This window comes from Apis dorsata, unplaced genomic scaffold (genome assembly GCF_000469605.1).
Source record: "Apis dorsata unplaced genomic scaffold, Apis dorsata 1.3 scaffold_87, whole genome shotgun sequence".
NCBI classification, from domain to species: domain Eukaryota; kingdom Metazoa; phylum Arthropoda; class Insecta; order Hymenoptera; family Apidae; genus Apis; species Apis dorsata.
In genome coordinates this window covers 222768-249347 of record NW_006263385.1, presented here as the reverse complement: position 1 = coordinate 249347, position 26580 = coordinate 222768, and the positions used below count along the sequence as shown (strand labels likewise).

Genomic DNA, 26580 nt, shown 5'->3' with positions numbered 1-26580 from the left:
TAACGTGACCGATGATTCTTACAATAAATGAAAGGAGGGGGGAATGTTTTGTAGGACAACTTCATTGTGTATCGCGATGAACAACGAGGGTGAAGATTGCGTGTATTTGTAAATTCGCATCTCTATCCTCGTTTCTGTATCATCCCAGCTAAAAGTCCACTTGTCGCCGATGCAGTGTCATTGAAAACATTGCTGAGATACAATATTACGTTACGTCACATTCTCGCGAAGACGAGATCAGGAAACAATTGGATATGTGAAGAAAGACGATGGGATTAGGTTACTTGCAAAGTATATCGTGTTCTGTTCCGGTATCGCATAACGTTTTACATTACACATTGAAGTTCGATTTTACAATACAATTTATCTGTTGAATGAATTTACAAAAACTTTAGATAATAAAAAAAAAATTAATGATCAAGTACCTTTTACAATCACATTTGGAAAAATGTTATTTGTACATCATAATGAATCATTAAAAAATATTATAGTACTTTTACTGATATTGTTAATCTTTTATCTCTCGCCTATCATTAAAGTGTCAATATTTTAATTTGATATAACATCTTGTTAACTGATAATGTTGATCTTTTTGAACGATAAGATTTGTTTAGAGCAAATAGTATATTTTAATATTGAAAAAATATTCATATATCAGTCTACAAGGTGATATATTGTAATACACTTATTTGTATAATCAAACATTTTTTTTTAAGCTAAAATAAAAATGTATTGAAAACTTGGATTATTATAAATTGTATTTCAAATGTAAAAGAAATTAGAATACATTGAAATAGAAAAGAAGATATGTTATATATTTCTAATAATAGAAATCAATCGAGTAATAATCCAGAATTGAAATTCCCTGATTTAACGACGCACATCGTGTGCCAGAGTGCACGCATCGAATGCGAGCGTGTTTGTATGTCTCTATGCGTGTAGCAACTGGTTAAAATTGGAATGTAGAATGAGATTGTGAAATTTATAACTTAAAACTAGAATATAGAACATTTGTTAAAGAAACCACGAAATATACATATATAATATATGCATAATTTAGGTACTTTCTTTAATAGTGTTGGAAAATCACATACATAAAAGATCTTATAGACTCTTATAGACAGAATTACAAGTGAGGTTAAATGAATAAAAATGACTACATTATTTTATACAAGATCAGGTAAACTTGTATATAGTTTTCCATTTCAAGACTATTCTATCAAAAAGAATATTTATAATTTGGTTTGAAATTTTATATTTCATGAATCTAATAATTTCAGAATATAAGGAAATTATATTGTTATATATTTTTTGAAATTCTATCTATGAGGCATATATTTCATAATTATAAATATATATCTATATATCTATATAGAAATATAAATAGAAATTTTTCAGAAAAAAATTTTATTATAATAAAAAAAGAAAAAAATCTTTAAGCATGCAATTTAAACCTTATGACAATCTTACTTAAATTTTATTGAAATTTAAAATAAAAAAATAGAAAAGATCAAAAACATGCCATCAATCTGAATTTGAATGGTAAAAATATTTTTGCATTAATAGTACAATGGGTATTGTTGAGAGTTCATGGTTAGTACAGATTCCATAATAATTACGTCCATGCGACATAATACCATGAATTACACGCAAACACAGACATACATGAGATATGGGAAACCTGTTTTGACCGCCGTGGCGCTTGTGTTGCAATAAATTTCTGGCATGTTTACTCGGAAAAAAAATTTCATCAACTTCTCACAAAAAATCAACAAAATTTTTTTGTTGTACAGTTTCTTAGTATTTCATTTTTTATATAATTGTGTGTAATGTAAACAAACTCGTATTCTTGGAACAGTTAAATAAAAGAATCGATGTATAAATAAGAGAATATCAATGATAGTTGTTTCTCGCAGTCGACTTGTTTTTTTTTATTCTCATTTTTTTTCATTATTACTTGTATCCATCTCTCGAACATCGTTTTCACAAACACAATATTTATATGTACGATATGTTTATCCCGTTTCATTCAAGCCCTTTTATCCGGCACATTTTTATTGTTACATTACATAAAAGTATTTTCACTTGAAAATATTTTTTATTATCAATCGCGTTCAAAAATAATATTTTTTATATTTATGTAACTATAATTTATTTATGTAATTTACGTAGTTTTTAATTTATTGTTCACATTATATATAAATTATTACCTATAGGAAAGTTTTAGAAGAAACTTGTCTGAACATGAATATAGGATTTTCTACTTAAGGTTTCATCATTATAGATGAAGCCAGTTGACATTCATGACGATTTGGATCTAAATTTTCACAATATATGTTCTTATCTATAATCTTTTTTAAATTAAATCTTAGACAAATTTTATCCGTTAATATCTAATTTAAAGAATAATATATATGAATATGTAAAAGATTTTGTAAAAAATTTAAATATTGTTGTTATATAAATTAAAATGTCTAACTTCCATTGTTGTCATGAATTGTCATCGTTTTTTATCACTCATTGTAATTATAATGACAATAAAAATCATATGCTGTACTGCATATTTTTCATCATTTCATTTCATTCCATCACCTCTCAAAAACATTGTTTCCCAAAATGTTATTTTTATTAATTATTCCAGAATTGATAGAAATTTTTTTTCATATTCTTTTTTCTTTCAAAATTAAAAACGAATCTTATTCGTGAAATATATTTCATATGCTGTCTCAAAATGCAGTATAAACACATATATATACAAAATATATATATATAATTATTATATTTATGTAAATTACACGATTTTTCTTAAAAATAGTTTATTTTTATATATTCATATTTAAACTTAGTACTAGTACTCTTAATGTTTGTTACACGGTGTTAAAAATATATTTAAAAATTAAAAATGTAAAACATTTAAAGAAACGTAACATTTTTTTTTATTGCAATTAATATTTATATATATTATATATTTGACAATTACCATTTAGTATATCATATTTAATATATCATTTTATATATATTTAGTATATCATATCATATTTTTAAAAAAAAGAATTTGAAATAATGTAATATTATAAAATATAAATGATATAAATTAATATCTTGCTTCATAAAATTGAATACTTGTAAAATATAATAATTTGTCAATGATTATTGAAAAAAATATTCCATTGTCAATGTCACTTTGAAAATATGTAAGTTAGCCAATATCTGAGAAATTTAATATAGAGATAGATTTAATTGAATGAGTAGTGACGAGAAGAGAGAGAGAGAGAGAGAACAAATAGGTGGGGGCAAAACTCAGAATACTTTGGTTAAAAATAATCAGCTCTTACTGTGGATGGTCAGAAATTTGGGAGCAAGGTCAATCGATAGTAACGCAACTTCCTAAACATGTGTAAATATGTTTCCGCTTATTTAAATATTTACGAATCATTTGTGGATATATATCACTTTTTTAAGATAAAACATAAATAATCTATTTATTATTATGTATTAGTAAATAATCATTTTATTTCTATTATATTTTTATATTTTCTTGTATAATTAACTTCTTGTATGTCAAGTAATTTTGAAAAAAGAGTTTTTAAATAATTACATTTTCATATATTTTTCAAAATATTCAAAAGTATTGTAATAGTAATTATTATTTATAATAGTAATCTGCATAAAAATAAAACTTATTGTTATTGGAAAATGCTTAATGAAAAATGTATCTTGCTGTATGGCCATAAGATTTTATTTCAATAAAAAAATATCTTTGTTTAAAATAATTAAAATATATATTCAAAAATTTTAAACCCATAAAGATGAATAAAATAATGACTAAATAATATTGTTAAGGTTAGGATTCGTTACGTTTCTTTCATTGTTTTACATTATAAAATTATATTCAATTGATGTATTTTTTTATCACTTCTCATTATTATCTACATCATTTATTTCGTTATAATCATTAAAATATTTAAAGATATATCAGTAAATATTTAAAGATATATCATTTAGTTTATAAATCTAGCACCAGAAAGAAGCTGTATTTCTATTCATCGAATTCACCGTGGAGCAGCATGTGGAGGGATTGCTTGACGAAAGGGATGGATTCCTTGGAAGAATTTTTTTTGCGATTGGCATGTTGGCAGTGTTGTTAGCTGGTTGTGTGGCTACATTGTATATACGACCGCTATCGGCACTGCAATTATGACGATCGTAGGGTCCGCGACCATAATTAAAAAGGTTTTAAATATCGATCATCGAGTAACACAGATAAATCAATACTTTGTAATTATTAAATTAGTATATAAAATTGAAAGTTAGTTAACTATTTTATTTTAAATGATTTTTCAAATTTATCTTGAATTATCTATTACATAAAATAATATATATATATTCCCCCCTTCCCCCGAAATTATATCAATATTCCCCCGGTGATTAGGAAATTAAAGTCAGATGAAAATTTAATATTTTAAATAAATATGTCCATATTGTTAATTTGATTCATATTAAGTGATGACTTACATTTACTGTTTTTTCCTCTGTTGCAGATCTGCCTACGTATCCTTTGGAGGATTGCTGATGAGGTTACAGGGTGATGCAAACAACCTACACGGTTTCGAGATAGACCAACATATGTACTTACTCATGAAAAAGTTAGCGTTCTAACTATGTTACATTTGTTATAATTATGTTACAACAATTATAACTTAGAAAATATGTATTTTAAATATATTCTTTTTTCATGAGGAATTATTTTAATATATGAATATAAGATAAAGATAATTAAACTGATCGAAAAAATATTAATGATTGATATGCGTGCATAAAAATGTATTGTATGTGTATTTGATTTAGAACAGTATATTTATGTAAGAAGAATGTTTGCTAATTGGTTAATCATTTTACATTTTTTAGTTCATGAATATTTTATTAAATATTATCACTGCCATTGGGATTCTTAGATATATAAATAAACTATTTTTTTAATTAATAAAAATTAATTATACTATATAATAAAAATATTTTTTCATATAAAAAATAATCATTTATTTGTGAAATTTCTATTTATTTCCATTTTTCATATATATAATAAAAATTATGGGAATTGAAAAATTTTTTAATTAAGATAATGGCTATTAATTATTTTATTAATTAAAATAATGGCTAATTATTTATTAAATTTTTAGAAAACACAAAAAATAATTATATTTGGATTAATTTATAATAGAAATCTTTCATAATAATAATATAAAAATAAAAATTAGAATTCAAATTAATTTGCTTAATAATAAAAAATTTCCAATAAATTTATGAAATAATTAAAAAATTATTCGATAATGAAGAAAAATTCATTTAATTTCGTTTTATTGCTGTTCGTATAAAAAGACGCCATTTTGGAGAACACGGAGCCAAGACTAAATATGTGATCCAATTAGAACGCGTGCAGCTTCAGTGAATATAAGAGGGAGAGACAAAAAAAATGTATAATGGTGACACGTCGTCGCAAAAGGGGGAACAGCCAAGAGCTAATTTATGTAATTAAACTCGCGGGATTCCTGACCTTGTACGGCTGAATGCGAACTGGCAGAGGCTGGTTCAAACAATGTGGCATAAGTGCACTTGGCGTGGGTCTCGATCTTCAATATGGCGGTTTGATGTTGCATAACACATTGTATTACAAGATGGCTGCCATTTAATAAGGGTTTGATCCTAAATAGATTGGCCCAATAACATATAATGCGCTTTTATCTGACCGTTCGAATTGTAAAATTGCGCAATATACATATACTAAGCCGACTGCGATAAAATCAATAGGTACAAACAAGTGTCGCCATCGTGATAAAAGTTTGTAACATATTTCAAACAGTCGATAATTTAGTCAGCAAACAATTCATTTTAAATTAAATTAAATTAATATTTATTTACAATGGAATTTTTGTTTCAACATAATATGAAAGATTTACATTCAATAATATAAATAGCATGTAATAATATAAATGTATATAATGAAAATAAATAAATAATATCTTTTTTTTATTAAATTTTAAAATGAATTTATTCTATTTATCTTCTTAAAAAGTATTAAGTTTCGTAGTGATAATCACCCTTAAACACTGATCAAATGCAGTACAAACAGCTAATCCTTGTTTGTCTGGACTCCAATCTAAAGAACTAACAGGTTGTGATGAAACTGTAATATTTTGTAAAAGGGTCAAATTGCCAACAACTCCTTGATCTATACCATCTTTATCTACTATTTTTCGTTTTTCCGGATAGTTACTAAAACAATTCAACAATGAAAAAACTATAAAAATTAAAGATAAAAATAAATATGAAATTTATAATTACTATTTCCATAGGCAAAGATTTCCTCCTCCACCACAAGTAACAAATATTTCACGATTTTGTGGTAAATGTCTGACCAACCATACCGTTGAATTATGAGCCTAAAACAATATATATAATTATTTATATACATACATATAATATATAATGTAATATACAATATAATTACATAAATCACATAAATATTATACTTTAATCTTACCTTTTCAGTTAGATAAGAAAATCCTTTTTTAGGATGTTGAGTCTTTAAATCAAATAAGTAAAACTTTGATTCTAATGTAGTAGCTACTAACTTATTCATTGGAATATCTTTTCTATCAAATTCAATACTGCAAACTCCATTTTTGAGATTACTTTCCCATAAAAGTGCCATTGCTTTTAAATCAAACATTTTTATATCTCCATTATCATATCCTGCAGCTACTATTCTTTCTTCAGAATTATAGGAATTTCCGAATGTAACTGCCCAGCAATCTCTACGAGTTTCACCTTCTTTAGGTTCCATTACAGCAACTGGCCGACCTTTCAACCTAGGATCCCAGACTTTAACTCCTCCATCTCTGGAACCAGTTACTATTTCTGGTGCACCACATCCAATACTCTGTCCAGCTACACCATCAATACTGTTTATAATTTCTTTGTGAGCACAGACAGTATAAATTGGTATTGAGGGATCTTCTAGATTGTAGATATTCAATTTACCCTAATAAAGGTAACTTTAAGTTTTCTGTATGTAGGAATAATGAATTATTAATCTTATTTATGTAACTTCATTTTTTCGAATGGAATTATAATGGAATATATATATATATATATATATATTGCTTATATATTACATTTTTTATGAAAGATATCATAAATGAATACCTGGAAATCACCAGTTGCTAAATATCTGTCTCTTAAACTAGATGCTTTAAAAGTTCCACATTTTATTGGTTGTGATCTTTCAATATCTTTAATAAGATTCAATTCACCACTAGAAACTTCATAAATTTGTATAATACCACTACCACGAGGACGCGAACCCATAACTACAAACTTCGTACTACACGGAATCCATTTTGCGTCAAATAATGAATAATTTACAGATTTTTCAATATGACAAATTATCTGTGGCTTTTCAAATTTCTCCATACTTTCAAAATTAATTATATGATAAAATAGATTTTTAGAGTTAAAATTCGGAAGATTGATTAGCTCTTTTAAAGCATAGATAAAATATAATATAGATTTTACATCTTATGAGACATCGTAGTCACGGTTTAAATAATTCATTTTATTGTCGATATTGTAATATGAAAAATTCTAATATTTTCTCAAAAGATGGTGCAACAATTAAATATTATAAACAAGTTTTACTTAAATTCAATGAAATCAATGTCATTTCTATAGTATTATAGATAAAATATATATAAAAAATATATATAGGAAAAAATAGTAAGAAAAGAATAAAAATTGTCAGCATTATTTTTTAAATATCAAAAATATTACAAATAAAAACCAAAATAAGACAGAATAAAAATTGAAAATTAATGCCATCTCTTGAGTATTTTTAAATAAGTTTTTTTTATATTTCTCGATTATGACGCTATTATGTTATTCTGAATCGATAAGATTCATAAGTATATGAATTACGAAAATATAACACATAAAAATTCATTGTAAATAAATTTATTTTATATTTCTACATTTAATATCTACAAACTTTTTTAGTTTATCATCTAATAATAAAATATTTAAAAGTGATATGCCGGGAAATTAAAATTCTTTGCAAAAATTATACTTTGATTAAAAAACGGATTTAATAAATTTATAGGCATATTTAAATATAATATAATATATAAAATTGTTGACTTAAATGTTTTCATTATTTATATATATAAATTATTTATATATAAATGCTTCACTCTTGTACTTAACGAATAACAAAATAAAATAATATAATGTACAAATTTCATTTAATTCTATCACTCTTAATTAATTAAAAAAAGATATCCGAGGAGAAAGTTATTCTTCAGAGAAAATATTAATGTAGATCTACATCAAGTAATATAAATCATCTCAAGATCATATTTTTCGAGATTTTGCGAACATTTTTTTTTTTTTTTAATGGAATGACCAATGTTTTTATTTATCATAAATGTGAAGTCAAAACACATGCAATAATTATTATATCATAACTTTAACATAATTGAATTAAAATTTTATAGATGATTGAAAAGTTAATGATTGAAACAATAGAATTTAAGAAAAATGAAATGTAAATAAAATAATCGCAATCTTTGTCAAAAAATTTGTATATATTTACAATGTCTTTAATTATGTCTTATTTTGTCATATTTTTGATTATATAATAAGAAATAATTAGTATATGAAACATGATAACTTTCTTTTCAAATATTTTTTTGTACTTGCATAAATACTTAAAAGTGATAGAGTTAAATGAGATATTCTGAATAATTGATCATTCATCAACTTCAGTATCTTCATTCTCTGATACATTACAAGTATTAGGAGTATTTAATTTTTTTTTAAAAAGTTCAATATATTTTAATAATCGCTTATCCTGTTTTACCTAAAAAAAAAATACAAACAAGTTTATATATACTTTAAAATATCATTATTAGTAAGTTATAAATGCAATATTTACCATTTTCGTTACTTTTTTAATAGCTTGTTGTAAATTTTTTTCCAATGTATCATCTAATTCTAAATGCAAATCGCTTAAAGATCTAAGAAGAACTTCACAATGAATTTTGCTGGATGGATTTAACACTTCTGCGAGCATATTAAAAACAAGATTATTGTGCACACAATAATTTTCTACATCAGATTTACGAATTCCAACTCTAGTCAAATTTATTATAAACCTAGATACTTCATAAGGATCAATTTCATGTAAAGGACTAATCTCTGGTGCATTACATAAAATCTGTAAGGTTGGTAAATATGTTTCTTCTAATGATGTTTGGGCATCAACGAGTGTGATAAAATTATCGAAAAAACCCGTCAAACATTGTCGGAGATAAAAATCATTATCATTTACAGGATTATAACATAAAATTATTAATCGTGATAATAAACTTGAACCACTGATTCGTCGATTAAGTAACAACTTACAAAGACCTTCAGCGGCAATTGTCCTTAATCCTTGATTCTGTTTTTAAAAATATTTGTTATTTTTTTTAAAATTAATAAGAATATTAATTATATATATATATATGTGTGTACATATACATACTTCATTATCTAATAATCCTGCTAAGATTTTAATAAAACAGTAATTGCCTTTTTCTGCTTCTGACATGCCTAATGATATTACAGAAACTTCTTTATCAGTATCTGTAAATAATTTAGTGCGAGACTTTTCAGTTTTATCAAGTGAGATCTCATTTGTTTTTTCTGAAATATCAAAATATTCAAGACCATGCAACAGTAAGAGATCGAAAATTCCTTTCAAAGCAACAATCCAAATATCTGGATTTTCTTGTTCCAAAGAAAATTGTAAAAATAACATCATAATATGTTGTTTAGCTAATTCTTTATCCAATATACAACAAATAGAGACTGCTTTTATTGCTAATATATGTACTGCATCATCTGGATGCTGAAATATTATTCTTAAATGAACATATTTAAAATTAAATTGAAATTTATATTTTAAATTAGAGATATTTACGTCTAAACTGTCAAGTGCTATTTGCATAAGACTTCTAAGTGTTGGTGTTATTGTAGTTACAGATTGCATCATTGTACATATTATAGTTAAACATTTTATCATTGTTTTAGAATCACTTTTTTCCTTCATTTCTTCATTAACTATAGTTGTTACTTGATTTTGTTCTGATAATTTTTCTATTTCCTTAGTCAATGAGATTATTTCATTTTTTAAGCTATCTGCTTTCAAATATTGTTTGTCTTGTATAGCTTGATATTCTTCTTCTTTCAATTCCAACATCTTTATCTTAAGCTTTGCTCTCTAAAAAATACTTTTATTAAATAGTATAATTGTTATATTTTTTTTTTTAATATTTTGTATGTATAATGTATTTAAATATTTTAAAGAATATAAACTTACTTGTAAGTTAATTTGATGTTGTTGTTCTTCTGAAACTTGTGTAGTTGTAGTTTCTTTTAAAGGTAATCTAATTTCACTGATTATATTAGCTAAAGTATCCAATCTGCTATTCACGTCAGGTATAATTTTTTGTAGGTGTGTTACTATGCATTCAATTAATTTTTCTGTCCAATTATTGCTCATTAATGTATTACAAATTAATTCATTCAATTTTTTTCTACCAACTTCATCACATAAATCATATGTTGTTGATATTTCAAATAATTGTAATAGAATAAATTTCTGCATATGATTTACCCACATTTCATTTTCTTTTAATGATATTGTTGTAAGGAAATCAGAAATATAGTTGCAAAATATTGATAATTCTGGTAAAATTCCTTCTAATTCTTCAGTAAAAGATTCATGTTGCAAATGCTTTATTAAGCATTTCCAATATAATACAGTTTCACTAGTCAATTTATTTATTGGAATTAATTTGATTTCTTTATCTATTGGTAATTGTTCTATTAATGTATTTAATGGAGTATTCCTAATTAAAAAAAGATTAAATATTATATAAAAAATTAATTATTTACATACTTTCATTCTAATGTTATATATCTGATATAGATATTAATATCAATATTATTTTAATATATAATATTAAAATAAATTAATATATATATATATATATATGATTGTATATATTTCATACATAATATGTATATTAAATGCTTACTTAAATAAAATATCTAAAGCTAAAACAGACACATCTGTACCAATTTCAGCATCAAGAGCTCTTATTAAACCAATAAAGTCACCATTATAATGTCTTAACCATGCAGGTAATAAAACATTTTGAACAGTATTTTTAACTATTTCAGATCTATCTTTTAAACCATCATTTAGCAACTGATCTCTCTGTGTGATAGTCAAAGATCTGACTGTTACTTTACTAATGAAATCATATGCCATTTTACGAACAATTTCATCCACATCTCTAGTCCTTCTCAATGCTACTTGCAAAGTACGTTGATTTTTTGCCATACTCATTAATGCTGCTCTGCGAACCATAGCTTTTGGATCTTTGGTTGCATGAAATATATACATTTTTATAACAGGACATTGGTCATCTGTAGGATCTTGAAGTCTATGTAGAGCAAATATTGCTTGAGCTCTAACTTTTGTAGATTTATCCAATAAGCGATCCATCATAGAAACAGTAATTTTATCACAAAGAACATCATCTATAAAAGCTTGATCACCCATAGAGTTTAATAACATATTTAAAAAATGACAAATACGAAATCTCACTCCTGGATTTTTTGCACAATGATTTGTTAAAACAAAATCAAATAACTTAATGAGAAAAGGACATAAAGATTGTTCAGATTCATCATCATTTGTAGATGAATATAAACTAGCGGCAAATTTAGCAATAAATTCTAAAGTATTTTCAACTCGTAAATGTCGTTGTGGAATAGTAAGTGGAATTCTAAAGCAAGATATGAAAGAATCCCAAAAATCTGATATATTATTCTAAAATAAAAAAAAAATAATTAACAATTTAACATCAAAATAATTATATTGAAATTTTGTTTATAATATAAATAAATATCATAATGAATTGTTTAAAAATTTTATTTAAAACTTATAAATTTACCTCTTCATAACATTTTGTCAATTTTTTAATATTACTTTGATGACAAGTTTTATTAAATTGAACATTATAAAATATTTCCTTTATAACATTATTCGTTTTTCGTTTCATATTTATTATTATACTTTAAATATAGAAATAATGTATATAGAAATGTAATACAAGAACGTTAAGTTTTCAAATGTATAGCCAATAGTAAAATTTTTTCCCTAATAAAGTTACAAAATTTGAAATATAAAAATATCAAATAAATATAAAAACACATAAATAACTTTTCTTTTTATTGCTTAAAATTTATTTATCTTATCTATTCATAAATTTAATTATCAATTCTCACCTAAAATTGTAATTTTATTTAAATAAATAATATTGAAAATAATATTAAAAATACTATAATCTGGATATAAAATGAATAAACAGATCAATGTATATATTTTACTATCTTTACAAATAAAATCCCTATGATATAAAATAAGAAATATATTGCATATATTTATATCTATTTTATAGTATAAATATGCTTGTAAACATAACCTCGATATTATTTATATTTATTACTAAAATTATAAATAATTTATAATTTTTTAATTTTTAAAATGTACTAAAAATAAATTGTATGCTAATGTAATAATGTAATATAATTTGTTATTTCATAATTGAAATTAAAATAGATAAAAAAAAAAATACTTTTTTTAATAATTTTTTGGTATTAATAAACAGTATTTATTACAATTTATTTTTTATATCTCATATTTTATTATAAGTATCATATATTATGTGTTTTAGGTTAATTATTAAATTAAAATTTTTTTTCTAGTATTATTCCTTTTAATAAAGTGCAATATATTGCAAATAAGTGCAAAGAATTAATGAAATAGATTGTTTCATTAATGTGGTGTAAATATAAAAATTAAAAAAAATGGATGTAAAGAACGATACAAATAAACAAATGGTAAAATTTTTTAATTTAATTATGAAGAAATTTATAATAACAATTTATTTCAACAATTGTTTATTTCACAGTTAGAATTTGAATTGCCACCTATTTGGCCCGATATTAGAACTGAATTAAGGGAATATATAGAATGTTTGGATAATCTTCCAATATATCATTTGGATAATGCACAATGTTATTGGCCAAGAAAACCTGATATTCTTTCTCTTTTGAATTGTGATATAGCACCACTTGGTACCACATTAAAATTTAATAGAGATCCTGTTACTGGCAAACTTGGAGAAATGCATGAGGTACCTTTGAAATCAGCAGGTGAAACTGCTAGAAATTCTATGTCTATGACACGTGCACCAGGTCCACCTTCTGATATTATTAGAGGTATTTGACAAAATGTTTTATATAATTTAGATCATAGAATATAATTATTTTTTAAAATTAATATTAAAATAAATTGAGAAATATTAAAACTTTGTTTAGGAAATACTAGTAATATTCCATTTTGGCCGGGTGGTTTTGATGAACCTGAGATGATAGTGGACTCATTAATAGAGGAAATTGATTTTGAAAATAATTTAAGAACATTAGCAAAAGGATTTAGTGCGGGTATAGAATTTAAAAGTGATAATTATACTCCAAAAGAAAAAACAATACAGGAACAAGAATCATTGGAATCAGAAAGAAATGAAATTGAAAGTACAGCAGACAAGATCAATTTAATGGCTATTGTAGAAGAAGAACAAAATGAACTTGATTTTTGGAAATTAGAAACAAAAAAAGTAAAGGAAGAAACAAAAACCAAAACTTCAGATATTTCAGAATCAGCATTTGATGAAATTACTTCATTATTAGAAGAAACAAATATACCTATTTTAAATATTTCGGAAAAACGTGTGGAAACTATAACAGAATGGGCAGAACAATTAGATGTATCTGTTCCACTTACTGATTTTGAAAAACGAATTCCTGAATTAGCAATGAGTTTTCCATATGAATTAGATATTTTCCAAAAACAAGCTATTCTTAAATTAGAAGAAGGTTGTAATGTGTTTGTTGCTGCACATACATCTGCTGGAAAAACAACTGTAGCAGAGTATGCTATAGCATTAAGTCAAAAACATATGACAAAGTAAAGATTTACATTTATTGAATTATATTTCAAATCATAATTATAATGTAAATTAATAGTATTAATTTTATTTTTTTTAGAGTCATTTACACGTCTCCTATAAAAGCACTTTCAAATCAAAAATATCGCGAACTTAAAAGAAAATTCGAAAGCGTAGGATTATTAACAGGAGATTTACAAATTAATCCAAATGCATCATGTCTTATCATAACCACGGAAATTTTACAATCTATGTTATATTGCGCATCCGAAGTTTTAAGGGATTTAGAATTTGTTATATTTGACGAAGTGCATTACATTAATAATGATGAAGTAAATAGAATTTAATACTACATTTTTGCTAATTTTATATTAAAAATAATTTATATGATATATTTTATATTATTTTTAGCGTGGTCATGTTTGGGAAGAAAGTGTGATACTTCTACCACAAACAGTTACTATAGTAATGTTGTCTGCAACTGTGCCAAATCCTCTAGTATTTGCTGATTGGGTTGGTCGTACAAAAAAAAAAAAGACATATGTAATAAGCACTCTAAAACGACCTGTACCCCTTCAACATTATTTATATACTGGAACTGATGGTAAAACTAAAGATGATAAATTTTTAGTATTGGGTGAAAGTGGTCAATTTTTATTAGATGGGTAATCTTTAATTTTTTTTTTAACTTTTTATATGTATATTTTATAATAATATTTATAAATATAATTTTAGATGGTATAAAGCAACAAATTCTAAAAATTCGAAAAATCAAGTAAATAAAAATATTAAAGATGTTAAAAAGATATCTATGCATCAACAAATGACTCCGAAACAAGAACAAGTATTATGGAGTGCTTTCATAAGTCATTTAAAAACACAAGTACAACTATTATATAAATATTTTGATTAAATTATCATTATTTATTTAAACATATAGCTGTTATATTTGTGTTTTAGAACATGTTGCCTGTCGTTGTTTTTATGTTATCACGAAAACGATGCGACATGAGTGCTGTATTATTAAGAAATGTTGATCTCACAACTGAAACTGAAAAACACACTATTCGAGCTTTTTTTCAAAATAATATTCGGCATTTAAAAGGTACTGATAGACAATTACCACAAGTGCTTATGATGCAAGAATTATTAGAAAGTGGAATTGGTATCCATCATAGTGGTATATTACCTATTTTAAAAGAAATAGTGGAAATGCTTTTCCAAACTGGAGTTGTAAAAGTCAGTTTTTTAATATATATCTTTTTTTTTTATTCAATTTTATAACATTTATATTAATTATTTAAATTTAAAAAGATTTTATTTTATTGCAGTTATTGTTTGCAACAGAAACATTTGCAATGGGTGTTAATATGCCAGCGCGTACTGTAGTTTTCGATTCTATAAAAAAATATGACGGTAATAATTTCCGAATACTTTATCCTTCTGAATATGTACAAATGGCTGGTCGAGCTGGTCGTAGAGGTCATGATACAACTGGGATGGTTATAGTTATGTGTCGAACATCTGTGCCACATTTTAATGAATTAAAAAATATGATGTGTGGACAAGCTCAAAATTTAGAATCGAAATTTAAAGTAACATATTCTATGGTATTAAATCTAAGAAGGCTAAATGAATCGGTGACAGTCGAAGCAATGATGCGAAGATCTTTTAAAGAATCACCAGTAGTTATAAATCAAAATAATTATAAAATGCAATTACAAGAAGTGGAAAATGAATTATCAAAATTGCCACCTCTAACCGATTTACAAAAGAAACTTTCCGATTTTTATCGAGTAGCTGTTGATTATTTAGAGTATCTTAAGTATTTGAAACCTTATTTTTACGAGACACAAAAAAAAGCAGTAAAAAGTTTAACACCCGGAAGAATATTGCTTATATCATATGAAAGTCATTATAATAAATTAGCTTTATTATTAGGCACGGTTCAAAATAAAGGTAATAGACAATACAGAGTATTAGTTCTTAAAAATTCTGATATATCAAAGTCTATCAAAGAAATAGAAGAAAAAAATCAGAAAATTAATAAATCCGATAAATGGTACGATATTGTTGCTTTAACAAAAAAAGAAATATTTATACCAGTTGGAATTCCATCAGATGAAGTATTGACTATAGATGCATGGAATATATTAGAAATAACAAATTGTCAAATTAAAATAGATTATAATTTGGTTTTGGCAAATTGGGAAAAAAGACAAATACCTAGATTTAAGTAAGTAGTAAAGACTTGAATTGCATTTAAAATGTTTATAGTTTAAAAATAGTCTAAAAATAATTTAATTTTAATATAGAAATGAAGAACCTAGTCAAACTTATAAAACAGCAATGCAAGAATTAATGACTCTATCTCTTAATGCTTCTCATAATTCTTCTATATTAAAACCATATCTGGAGATGAAAATGAATTATGATGTTGATAGGAAATTACAACATTTATTCGATTTAAAAAAAGCTGTATATGATATGAAATGTAGAGAAATATTGAATTTTGAAGAACAATTTGAAATTGTATATGAACGAAGTGAATTGGAAAGCAAAAAAAATAAATTACAATTAAAACTTAGTGATGAAGGATTAAGTTTGTATCCTGAATATACAAATGCTGTTGCACTTCTTAAAGATTTAGGATATATAGATAATGATGAAAGAGGTATGATTTTCTATAAAATAAAAATTATTAATATTTAATAATCTAAAATAATTTTTTATTCTGTTTTATAGTTGCATTGAAAGGTCGAGTAGCTTTACAAATGGGAAATAACGAATTATTAATTACAGAGCTCATTCTTAAAAATGTATTAACTGTACTTCAACCAGCTGAAATAGCAGCATTGTTATCTGCTTTAATATTTCAACAACGAACTGATATTGAACCAAATTTAACACCAGAATTAAAGAGGGTATATTTTCTTAGCACAAATTTTTTAAAAATGTTTTAATTATTTCAAATTATATATTTATTATAATGTTTAAATATTATTTGCAGAGTTGTGAAGAAATAAAAGAAATACATGCTGAATTAGAAGCTTTAGAACAACATTATCAATTAGTAACATTACAACCACTAAACTTTGGTTTAGTAGAGGTAGTTTATGATTGGGCACAAGCGAAATCATTTGCCGAAATTATGGAAAAAACGGATGTACAAGAAGGAATCATAGTACGATGTATTCAACAATTAAGTGAAACGTTACGAGATGTAAAAAATGCAGCTACTACTATAGGTGATCCTGTTTTAAAGGAAAAAATGGAAGAAGCTTCTACTGTTATTAAAAGAGATATTGTTTTTGCTGCATCCTTGTATACTCAAAATTAATCGTTTAATGAATTCTATGTACAATAATTTATTTATATATATAAATATGCAAATTATTTTTTACTTGATCAACAGATATATAATATGTATATTTTTATAACTTATACATCGTTTATGATGCATTGTTAAAAAAATGTACAATATAGTATTTCTTCATTATAGATGTAAAATTCTGGAATTCAATTTGGTCTGAAAATTATATTTCTTTATGTATAATAAGATAAATATAATAAGAATACAAAGAAGAGGAATAAAATTGATATTAATATTAATTGTTTTAATTTACAATACTTATTAATAAAAAATGTTATCTTACATTTTATTTTCAGATATTATAATGCACGCTGATCTGTGTTATTAAGGTTTCCTTGACCTTTATTTGTCTCAGAAATACAAATCCATTGTCCTTCAGTATTTTCACGCCAAAGGGATACTTTATTATCTCCACCACTAACTGCTAAAATACCTCCAGTTAATGACCAACTAACATTCCAAATGACATCATCAAAAACATTGAGGATAGTTGGTGTCCAACTAGTATAATCATTAGAAGTCCATACAATTACACGACGATCTTGTGAACAAGATGCCAAAGCTGCTTTGGATGGTCCAACTGCAGGAGCCCATGCAACATCCCTTACCTGTAAGAAACAAAATATTTAATTACTATTTTTTTTTAATTTAGATTTCTAAATTTAAAAGATAATAGCAGATGTATTACCCAATCACTATGTGCTTCTAATTTGTCTTCTTCAATCCACCTATCACCTTCTTCTTTCCAAATTTTTACCAAATTATCACAACCTCCTGTAGCTAATCTTTTTATTGGTCCATTTCTTTGTGTTCCACTAGCATCAAAACTAGGTTCAATAGCAGGACACCAACTCACAGCATTACATCCAATCGAATGAGCATTTGTAATTTTTTGTGTATCCCATGTATCACCATTATTAATAAGTATAGATACTGAACCATCAGAGCTGCCACAAGCTAAAATTAAGCCAAATTCATGTGGTGCCCAAGCTACTGAATTAACAGAGGAATCATGACCATTGTGCTCATAAATCTTGGTCCATTCTCCTAATTCTTTCCAAATAATTACTTTTCTATTACAAAGAATAATATATAAAAATAATTTAAAGATTTAATAATTTTTTTTATTAATTTACAAATTATTATACATCGAAATAAATTATTTTGTTCTAAATTATTAAAAAATTTCAATAAACTATAACATACCGATCATAACTACAGGACGCTAAAAGATTTCCGAATTTAGGATGTGCCCAAGTAACCTGCCATACAGGTCCAACATGACCTTTAAGATCAGCCACTAAACTTTGCGTTCCATTTTTTAAGTCAAAAATTTTAATTGAATTATCACTGGAACAAGTTGCTAACCTCAAACCATAATAATCCATTTCGGCATCATGAATCATGTCTTCATGACCGGTATCAACCGTATTCAAAACAGATACCATTTTTATGACACCTTTTATTTAAATTTTTGCAATTATATTTTAAAAATTATGAAGAAATTAATATTTGATTGTAAGAACGTTGAATAGGTTATGTTGGTCAGTACCTGTCACTTACGTGGAAGCATGTGCGCACTGGCAGTTAATGCATAATTGCTTTGCGCAACTCGTATATAAATTTTAATATCTATCAAGATTGCATTATATTAAAGAATTAAATGAAAATTATTTTTGTGATAATATTGAAATTATATGTGATAATAAATGTTTTTTGTAAGTATTTAAATTTAATAAATTATTAAATTTAGAATAAATTATATAAGTACTAAAATTTTATACATCGTAATTATAGTATTTCTATGTAATATTTTCTTTTTATTTTAAGATCATTTAATTTTCTATATTGATTTTGAATTAAATATTGTTGACTTATATTGTAATAATGTCTAATAATTTATATAATTTCATAATATATCATCTTAATTTTATTTTTAAAATTATTAAAAGATTAAGAGGCGTTTCTATATGTTAACGAAGAAATTTTAGAATAGTAATATAAACTTTATTACAATTTGATATATTTAAATTTATATTTAAGTATTAGTATTTATTTATAAATTTATGTTTTCAAAAGAAAATTTCAGAAATTTAAAATAGAAAAGAAATAATTTAAAGATATAATAATTCTTAATATGTTATTTTATTTGGAAAACGATACCAACTTCGAAACTTTACAGGTGACTATATAAAAATTTTACTTATAATTTAATATATTATTTATTAAATAAAACAAAATAGAATAATAAATAAAGTTAAATTAATTTTTATTATACCATTATATTTATTATAAATTATAAATTATTAAAAAAAATATATAAAATATTAAATATTATAATAATATATAATATAAAAAAGCGATGAATATCATCGTATTTAAGTTTGTGATTAAATTCAAAATGATCGTGTTCAAATATTTCATTACGAAAGAAAACAATATACGATTCGTAAAGTAAGCTATTGAACAGTAAAATTTTAATTTCAATTTTTATTAACAATTAATAATTATTATAAGAACATATTATAAATTATTAAAAATTCTATTTTTTTTATTAATTTTATTTCAAATATTATAACCTTTTACATGTCAAAATTAAATTTTCATTTATATGTAATTTGCTATGTATTGTTTTTGTATAGTTATATTAAAATATTAATTAATTGTTATTAATTGTTATATTAAAATATTAATTAATTGTTTTTTTAAAAAAAGAAATAGATACATAATAATATGAATAAACAGTAAACTAAATTGATCTGTGATAATCGATAATGATTATGATATATATGAAAATTAAAGATGTAGAATAATCCAATTAAGATTTTTTTAACTTTATTCTATATTATTGCATTAATTATCTATAATTTCAAAAATATAAATCTAATAATTTTAACAATTTTTTGATATATTATCGTATTTTTATTGTGCTTACAAAAAAGAGATATTTGTTTAAAAAAAAAGAAATATAAAAAATATTGTTATAAATAAAACAATCAAATTGAAATTTATAAATAATTTCGTATGAATATTATATTACGTTATAACATTGATTATAATTACTTGCTGCAACGAATTTATCTCATTATCCAATGAATTTAATCTAAATTCATTATTGTTTTACTTATGAATATTTTCAATCTAATTACAATCTCATCTCAATATGAATTATATCGATTTGATGTTCAATTTCATGGATATTTGGACGATATCCATCATTAATACATCCTAACTTGAATCATTATAGCTTTACTGGAATATTCGAAACACTTGAAACACGTGTACTGTATGTAATGTCCTAAACGCATACAGATGTCATTAGTTCATTGTAATTCATGAAACTACGATGCAATATAACACACTATATACGTTCGTGCAAATTTGTCCCTTTCGGCATGCCGATAATGACAAGGCTTCTGGCGTCATGTTGATAAGATGGATAATTGATATATGTTCTCTAGGGATATGCATATACATACATATACAGACATATACACATATATACTTTCTTAACTTATATATGTAAGATGTTAATATATTCGTGCGACATTTTTGAAAAATTAATTTTAGAGACCAATTCTAGAGGAAAAAAATATTGAAAAGAATTGGTATATAAAAATATTGATTAAAACTTATTTATTAAGTTAAACGATTGAAGTTTATGTTAAACGAAAATGAAATGAAACAGAATTAGAATGAAATTACACTTTATTCCCGTCTTATTTTATCTAATTTAAATTGTTAATAAATAAGTTTAATTGATATTTATATATTACTTATGTGTATCTTAACTGCTTAAATCGATCTCTCACACGAATATATTAACATTTTATTAACATTAATATATTAACATTATTTATACGTTATGTAAAAGTATAAAAAGTAACACTGGATAGAATATTATAAAATTTTGTTGTATGGTCGAGTAACGATTACTGTTATCGCTATTATATATATAATTACATTTATTTGTAGGATGATATCAGAAAATTGGAATTGTTTATCGATCGCTTTACAAAAGATGCATGGATCCGATGATAACTTGGAGCTTATTGTTAAAATAATCAACAGAAAACGAAACGAATTTGATTCCGTTTCCTTATGTTGATCTTTTGTACTGCAGTAACTTCTCACTGTGTACCCAATGAGGAGAATATAACTAATATACCATGTTAGAATATGAAACATGTGCCATAATAGATGATGTTTCATAAGAAAACTTTCATAGTTCCATGAATCTAACAATATTAAATTCTATGTTATTTTCCAAAGTATTCCTCCATATAATTATACAGTTTATTAAGATAATAGTATTTATATTGAAAACTATAGAGAATTTATTATCTATATATAAGGTAAGTTCTTACTGAAAGTTTTTCGTATTGGTACAACATATATATGTACAATATAAAGCATTTATAAATTTTTCTTGGATTTAGTGGAAACCATATATTTATTGCGACATATATGCGTTACATTATTGTGTAATGCGATTTTGCTATATCACTCTTTTGTAGAAATAATGAATCGAAGCGCAGCATTAAGAATAGCGATCGTTTATTAAAATTACATTATTCGAGTTTCACAAGATGCTAATGAAAATCTAGGTCTCCATTCTCTTGACTTTTATGGATGCATCGTAAAAGACGCATAACATTATAACTGTATACAAGTTTTCTAAGAAATAACTATGTTCCAATCAAAGATTTACTAAGTATATAAATCAATCTATTTTATAATTCAAATAATATGAGATATTTTTTCAATAATGTAAAATAATCCTTATCAATTTAATTAATATATAAATGTTATTGTAATTATTTAATTTTCATTCTTGACATCAATTTGACATATATGGTACAATAATACAATCCTAATATATATTAGCATTATAATACATATCCTAAAATAATTTATGCGAATAATTTCATATTCGAATAGAAGAAAGTTATTTTTTTACTTTTAACAAAAATTTGAATATTTAATTATTTATTTTTTTATTATATCGAGTTTCTATTATTAAATATCAAAACACAAAAGAAGTGTGAAAAAAGAAAAACATATGTATATTAAAAATTTATTTGGAACATTATATATGCTTTTGGAATTGTTTAAATTAAAAAATAAAAGGAAATAGGATATCGATAACAAATAAAGAAAATTCGAGAGTTATTAATATTATCAATATCAATTATAGTTTTCTTAAAATTTGTTAGCAACAAATGAAAAATTTGAACTCATGTTCGAGAGAATGGCTATCTCGGAAATTCAGGGCGAAGGTTCCAGAGGTTCCGGTTACGATACTCACTACAGGTCGTCGCCATGTACACGCTAGTATCGTGGCAAGATCCGGACGAAGGAGTATCAGGAAGAATGGAAAGGGGAATGTCGGTCAGTAGGCCTTTCCTTGCAATGACGGTACTCCGTTTAACGCCTTGGGGCTACCTAGGAATGTTGGAATAGCGTACAACTTTATGTCTCTCCTTTTCTTTCTTAAATCTTTTTTTCTTTTCTTCTTTGTACACTCCTACTTCTCTAAATTAATAAAATTTATCTGTATACAGCTTACACTTCCTTTTGGAACATTATAAAATAAATTTGATGTACAAGATGCAACGTAAACTTACCGGTTGATCGAACATTGATTATGGATAAGTTTCATGGAAGTTTATGGTTTATAATTTATGTAAACAGCTAAAAGTTTCCGTTACGGTAAGATTTTATAAATTAATATTGATATTCAGGTGTTTTGTATGAAAATAGCTTCTATCAATAGATTATTGAACGAAGAATTATATCTAGTTATGCAAAGAATTAGAACTATTTTTCTAATTATAATTTCACGATATTATCTTTTAAATGAAAAATTATTCTTGATTATTTAAATTATGACTAAACACGTAGGTCATGTCATAAATAGCAATTTATTTATTGCTACCAACCCTGATGAAGCATTTAACCCTTAGTAATATTTAATTATCTCAAACATAATTCTTAGATATTATTAATATATTGATCTTACAAAGATTCAATTTTTTCAATTTTTTTAAAATCAATCAGTATTACCATTATTTTTAAATAAATTAAAGTAAAAATAAAAAGTAAAAATAAGTTAAAAATTTAACTAAAATAAATTCTCTTTTTCTTGTAGTTAAAATATTTTATTGTTAATATATTAAAAACTATATTTATTTTTTAAATTTTATCCTTTAAAAGAAAATATAAAATATTAAAAATTCTAACCAATATTAATTCAATAATTAGATCACTGTAATAAAACAAAAAACGATAATTAAATTTTAAATTTCCATTTAGATATCGTTTGATCACAAACGACAGTCTCCTTCTTTTACTTTTTTTTTTTTTTTATTAAAGTAGACCGGTTCCTCCATGCATTTCAATATTACCATGCTTTGACACGACAAAAAAAAAAACGTCTAAATACACAAGAGCGCCTTTTTAATTCCAACGAGCTTCAAAGCGCTCTCGTTCCAGCTTTATATTTACCGCTCTCTCTGCAGGTGTTACATATTTTTCGGTAGGTTACATAAAACCGTAAGAGTTCAAGCTCGTGAATTTAGAATAGAACCACTAAATCTTCGCTGGCTTGCTTTAGAATTTCTTCTTCTTTCCCTTCGCGTTCAAGTTAAATATAAAATCGAATCTCTTACGAAAAATCTTAAAACGTTTTTCGATTCTTTTTTCCAGCGCAGCCGGTAACGCGCATAGGAAAAGAGGAAGCGCGTTCGAAAGAACGTTTACGCTTACTCGAACAGCACCGTTTCGTTTGAACGTTAACACGGATGAGCCCAGGCCACTGAACGAGAGCAATGGACGGTCGCGAAACGGCCACGGTGAAACGGGCGCGGTTCACTGCATATTTCCATGCCGGTGTAGCCCAGGATATCGCGAGTACCGTAAAGGTGAAGAAGCGGGTCGTTGCCGGATCGAATTCCGCGCGTACCAGTCCACAGAACCACATTAATTTTCAACGTGCGCGCTAGAATTACACCGGATCCTTTCGTTCGGTGAGAAAAATGGAAGGTAAGAAAGATGGGTGTGCTCACTCAGTTTTGCCATTACCTCTCTCGTACACATCCCCTCCTTCTCTTTCTCTTTCTGTTTCTTAGTATGTTGGCTCTCCTCCCTACGGATGCAGCCGCTGCAACCGCACTTTTTCGTGTCTACAGGCAATACTGCGGGAGTACCGTAAAGTTGGAAGGAGCAATACGTTCTAGAATCGAATTCCGGACGTGTCTGTGCGAGCTACATGAATTTTTCCCAAGCTTCTTCCCGTTGAATATCGTACTGACTATCTGACTGCTTAAATAAAAGAAAAAAAAATAAAAATAAAAAAGGAAAAATAATAAGATAAGAAGGAGAGAGAAGAGAAGAGAAAAGAAGGTAAGAGAGGTTAGGAAGGATCCATGATTGTGACTTCTGACTACTTGAATAAAAAAAGATAGTAGGAAGTAGAGAGAGGACGAGAGAAGAAATAGGAAGTATCACATTGTAGAGTAGAGATTAGAAGGGATACGGATCTATCGTTGTGATACAAGAGGAAATCGAGTGTTTGAAAGATCGTTGAATACGACTTCGTAATTACGGATGGTTTTGGGTCATTTGAACGATCGATGACCCGTTTCATCTACTATTGAAATGTAAGCACTGACCGGTAACCGGTAACATCATCGAGTTTTTACCTTTTTGGTTAGTAGCGGACAGAATCATCGTTTAAAATGGAAAATTGATCGATATTCGTAGATATTCGTAGTTTGTTCGCGTAATAGAAGAATGGTTGTATGATCGATATTTTGAACAGGTTCGTAAAGTGATAAATCAGTTTTATCGATATTGTTGTTGGTCGCGGGACGTTGCGTTGTGAATAAAGTATTAAGGTACATTAAAATTTGTTTATAATGAATGAAGTATAAAATTTTTAAACGAAAAACGAATATTATCCCATTAAATGTTCAAGTAGATATAAGCAAAATTTAAATTTGTATAAAAGTTTCATTGGAAGGAGTTAAAAAAAAACATTAAGTAATTTAATAGTTTTAATGGGATAAAATGTTTTTAAAGTTTCCGGTGAATCGATTTAATCTACAACCACATTATTTCTTTGAATATTTTTCGATAAATCCCATTAAAAAACCGATTTCATTCATAGATTTAAAAAAATACGTAACTAAAATTAAGAGGAAAATCAATTACAAAACTAATTTTATTCACTGTTCTAAAACAAAGCTATTTCGTTAAAAAAAATTTTCACGTTGCAATTTTTATTCGTTATTTCATCCTCCAAAATTATTTTACTGTAATTACCTTCTAATCGTAATTAATGAGCCAAAATATTTTACTTCTATTTTTTCTCTTTCTTGTATGACAAATAATCATAATTAATAATCATAATCATTTTCTCTTAAATATTTCATTCCATTTTCTTTAATACATACTTATGTATAATATATATTCAGATATAAGAAAAAGAGAAGCTATCTAAAAAAAAAAAGGTAAAACCTTCATATTAAATCAAAAAAACGCGAAACTATCTACTATCTATCATTGAAAAGTTACTTAAAATTTAATAAATTATTTCAGGTTATACGTTACACGGATACACGTTTCATGCCGGAGCTTTATCCGGAGCAAAGCAAGAATTTTATTATTTACCGCAAAGGAGGAGTTTCAGTCGGCGAAATTTTAGATGTGAACGAATCCAACAGGATCGACGGTTACCCGTGTTTCCTGGTGTTACGTCGGTGTCCAGAGACTGTGGCGTACGTCGACAGGGCCGTAGAATTCTAGAAGGGGGTCATCATACGAGGCCGGCTCCGCCGAACGCACCGAGCCAGGACAGTATACGAACGTCATTCGGCGCGGACTGAACGGCGAAAGGCGCGTTACCTGCCGAGCGGTACCGCAATTTCGAATCCAAGTCTGCCTCTTTCGTTTCGTGTCTCTCTACGAAAGCATTTCGTTCCAGGGGAAATAGGGGTTGCGATTCAGTGGAACGATCATCGTTCGACATTTTTATCGAACAATCGTTCACGATTTTCTGTCGTTTGCCAAGTGCGAGAAGAGGAA

The 26580-nt window shown here is 25.7% G+C and overlaps 5 protein-coding genes and 1 long non-coding RNA gene across 10 annotated transcripts in view; 3 read left to right on the top strand and 3 right to left on the bottom strand.

Moving 5' to 3' along the window:
* Nucleotides 1-5021, top strand: part of LOC102671159 (DNA-directed RNA polymerases I, II, and III subunit RPABC3) — a 61187-nt gene extending 56166 nt beyond the window's left edge. For 3 of the 4 annotated variants that reach the window (XM_006611332.2, XM_006611337.2, XM_006611334.2), the window contains one exon: nt 4542-5021. In XM_006611332.2, coding sequence (XP_006611395.1) covers nt 4542-4659 — 118 coding nt within the window. In that variant the 3' untranslated portion in view covers nt 4660-5021. The remainder of the gene's footprint in view (nt 1-4541) is intronic. The other variant, XM_006611333.2, reaches the window with a different exon arrangement.
* An 866-nt stretch (nt 5022-5887) lies between these two features.
* LOC102681229 (WD repeat-containing protein 92) lies at nt 5888-7568 on the bottom strand. The gene is made up of 4 exons (XM_006611327.2): nt 7207-7568; nt 6542-7042; nt 6343-6440; nt 5888-6273 (listed from the first exon to the last, which is right to left on the bottom strand). Exons 1-4 carry the CDS (start codon nt 7471-7473, stop codon nt 6066-6068), a joined length of 1074 nt encoding a protein of 357 aa, XP_006611390.1. The 5' UTR covers nt 7474-7568; the 3' UTR covers nt 5888-6065.
* A 1052-nt stretch (nt 7569-8620) lies between these two features.
* On the bottom strand, nt 8621-12246 carry LOC102681112 (condensin complex subunit 3). The gene is made up of 7 exons (XM_006611326.1): nt 12063-12246; nt 11139-11938; nt 10418-10949; nt 10019-10318; nt 9581-9946; nt 8990-9496; nt 8621-8914 (listed from the first exon to the last, which is right to left on the bottom strand). The coding sequence occupies exons 1-7, from the start codon at nt 12168-12170 to the stop codon at nt 8804-8806; spliced, it is 2724 nt and encodes a 907-aa protein (XP_006611389.1). The 5' UTR covers nt 12171-12246; the 3' UTR covers nt 8621-8803.
* A 732-nt stretch (nt 12247-12978) lies between these two features.
* On the top strand, nt 12979-17956 carry LOC102680423 (helicase SKI2W). Its single transcript, XM_006611321.2, has 11 exons — nt 12979-13011; nt 13083-13392; nt 13492-14140; nt 14221-14452; nt 14532-14785; nt 14856-15003; nt 15081-15359; nt 15452-16356; nt 16436-16794; nt 16866-17044; nt 17131-17956. The coding sequence occupies exons 1-11, from the start codon at nt 12979-12981 to the stop codon at nt 17458-17460; spliced, it is 3678 nt and encodes a 1225-aa protein (XP_006611384.1). The 3' UTR covers nt 17461-17956.
* LOC102680562 (protein SEC13 homolog) lies at nt 17479-19101 on the bottom strand. Of its 2 annotated transcripts, XM_006611323.2 has the most exons (4): nt 18700-19101; nt 18182-18566; nt 17777-18101; nt 17479-17649 (listed from the first exon to the last, which is right to left on the bottom strand). In XM_006611323.2, the coding sequence occupies exons 1-3, from the start codon at nt 18939-18941 to the stop codon at nt 17793-17795; spliced, it is 936 nt and encodes a 311-aa protein (XP_006611386.1). In that variant the 5' UTR covers nt 18942-19101; the 3' UTR covers nt 17479-17649; nt 17777-17792. The 2 variants fall into 2 exon arrangements, with proteins under 2 accessions (XP_006611386.1, XP_006611385.1); XM_006611322.2 differs by having other exon boundaries at nt 17639-18101.
* Nucleotides 19102-22648: 3547 nt separating this feature from the next.
* On the top strand, nt 22649-26580 carry LOC102680791. The gene is made up of 5 exons (XR_004149746.1): nt 22649-23205; nt 23872-24031; nt 24202-24537; nt 24684-25154; nt 26095-26580. It is a non-coding gene; the product is annotated as an uncharacterized LOC102680791 (long non-coding RNA).

Excerpts from the sequence above, each read along its gene's own strand:
- LOC102681229 (XM_006611327.2), bottom strand. The coding sequence starts at position 7,473 with ATGGAGAAATTTGAAAAGCCACAGATAATTTGTCATATTGAAAAATCT. Across the intron at positions 7,043-7,206 it reads TAGCAACTGGTGATTTCCAG|GGTAAATTGAATATCTACAA; the intron begins GTATTCATTTAT and ends TACCTTTATTAG. Across the intron at positions 6,441-6,541 it reads TTTCTTATCTAACTGAAAAG|GCTCATAATTCAACGGTATG; the intron begins GTAAGATTAAAG and ends ATATTGTTTTAG.
- LOC102681112 (XM_006611326.1), bottom strand. The coding sequence starts at position 12,170 with ATGAAACGAAAAACGAATAATGTTATAAAGGAAATATTTTATAATGTT. Across the intron at positions 10,319-10,417 it reads AACATCAAATTAACTTACAA|AGAGCAAAGCTTAAGATAAA; the intron begins GTAAGTTTATAT and ends AGTATTTTTTAG. Across the intron at positions 8,915-8,989 it reads TTAAAAAAGTAACGAAAATG|GTAAAACAGGATAAGCGATT; the intron begins GTAAATATTGCA and ends TTTTTTTTTTAG.
- LOC102680423 (XM_006611321.2), top strand. The coding sequence starts at position 12,979 with ATGGATGTAAAGAACGATACAAATAAACAAATG. Across the intron at positions 14,786-14,855 it reads GGTCAATTTTTATTAGATGG|ATGGTATAAAGCAACAAATT; the intron begins GTAATCTTTAAT and ends ATATAATTTTAG. Across the intron at positions 16,795-16,865 it reads TATAGATAATGATGAAAGAG|TTGCATTGAAAGGTCGAGTA; the intron begins GTATGATTTTCT and ends TCTGTTTTATAG.
- LOC102680562 (XM_006611323.2), bottom strand. The coding sequence starts at position 18,941 with ATGGTATCTGTTTTGAATACGGTTGATACCGGTCATGAAGACATGATT. Across the intron at positions 18,567-18,699 it reads GCGTCCTGTAGTTATGATCG|AAAAGTAATTATTTGGAAAG; the intron begins GTATGTTATAGT and ends TCTTTGTAATAG. Across the intron at positions 18,102-18,181 it reads TAGAAGCACATAGTGATTGG|GTAAGGGATGTTGCATGGGC; the intron begins GTAATACATCTG and ends TGTTTCTTACAG.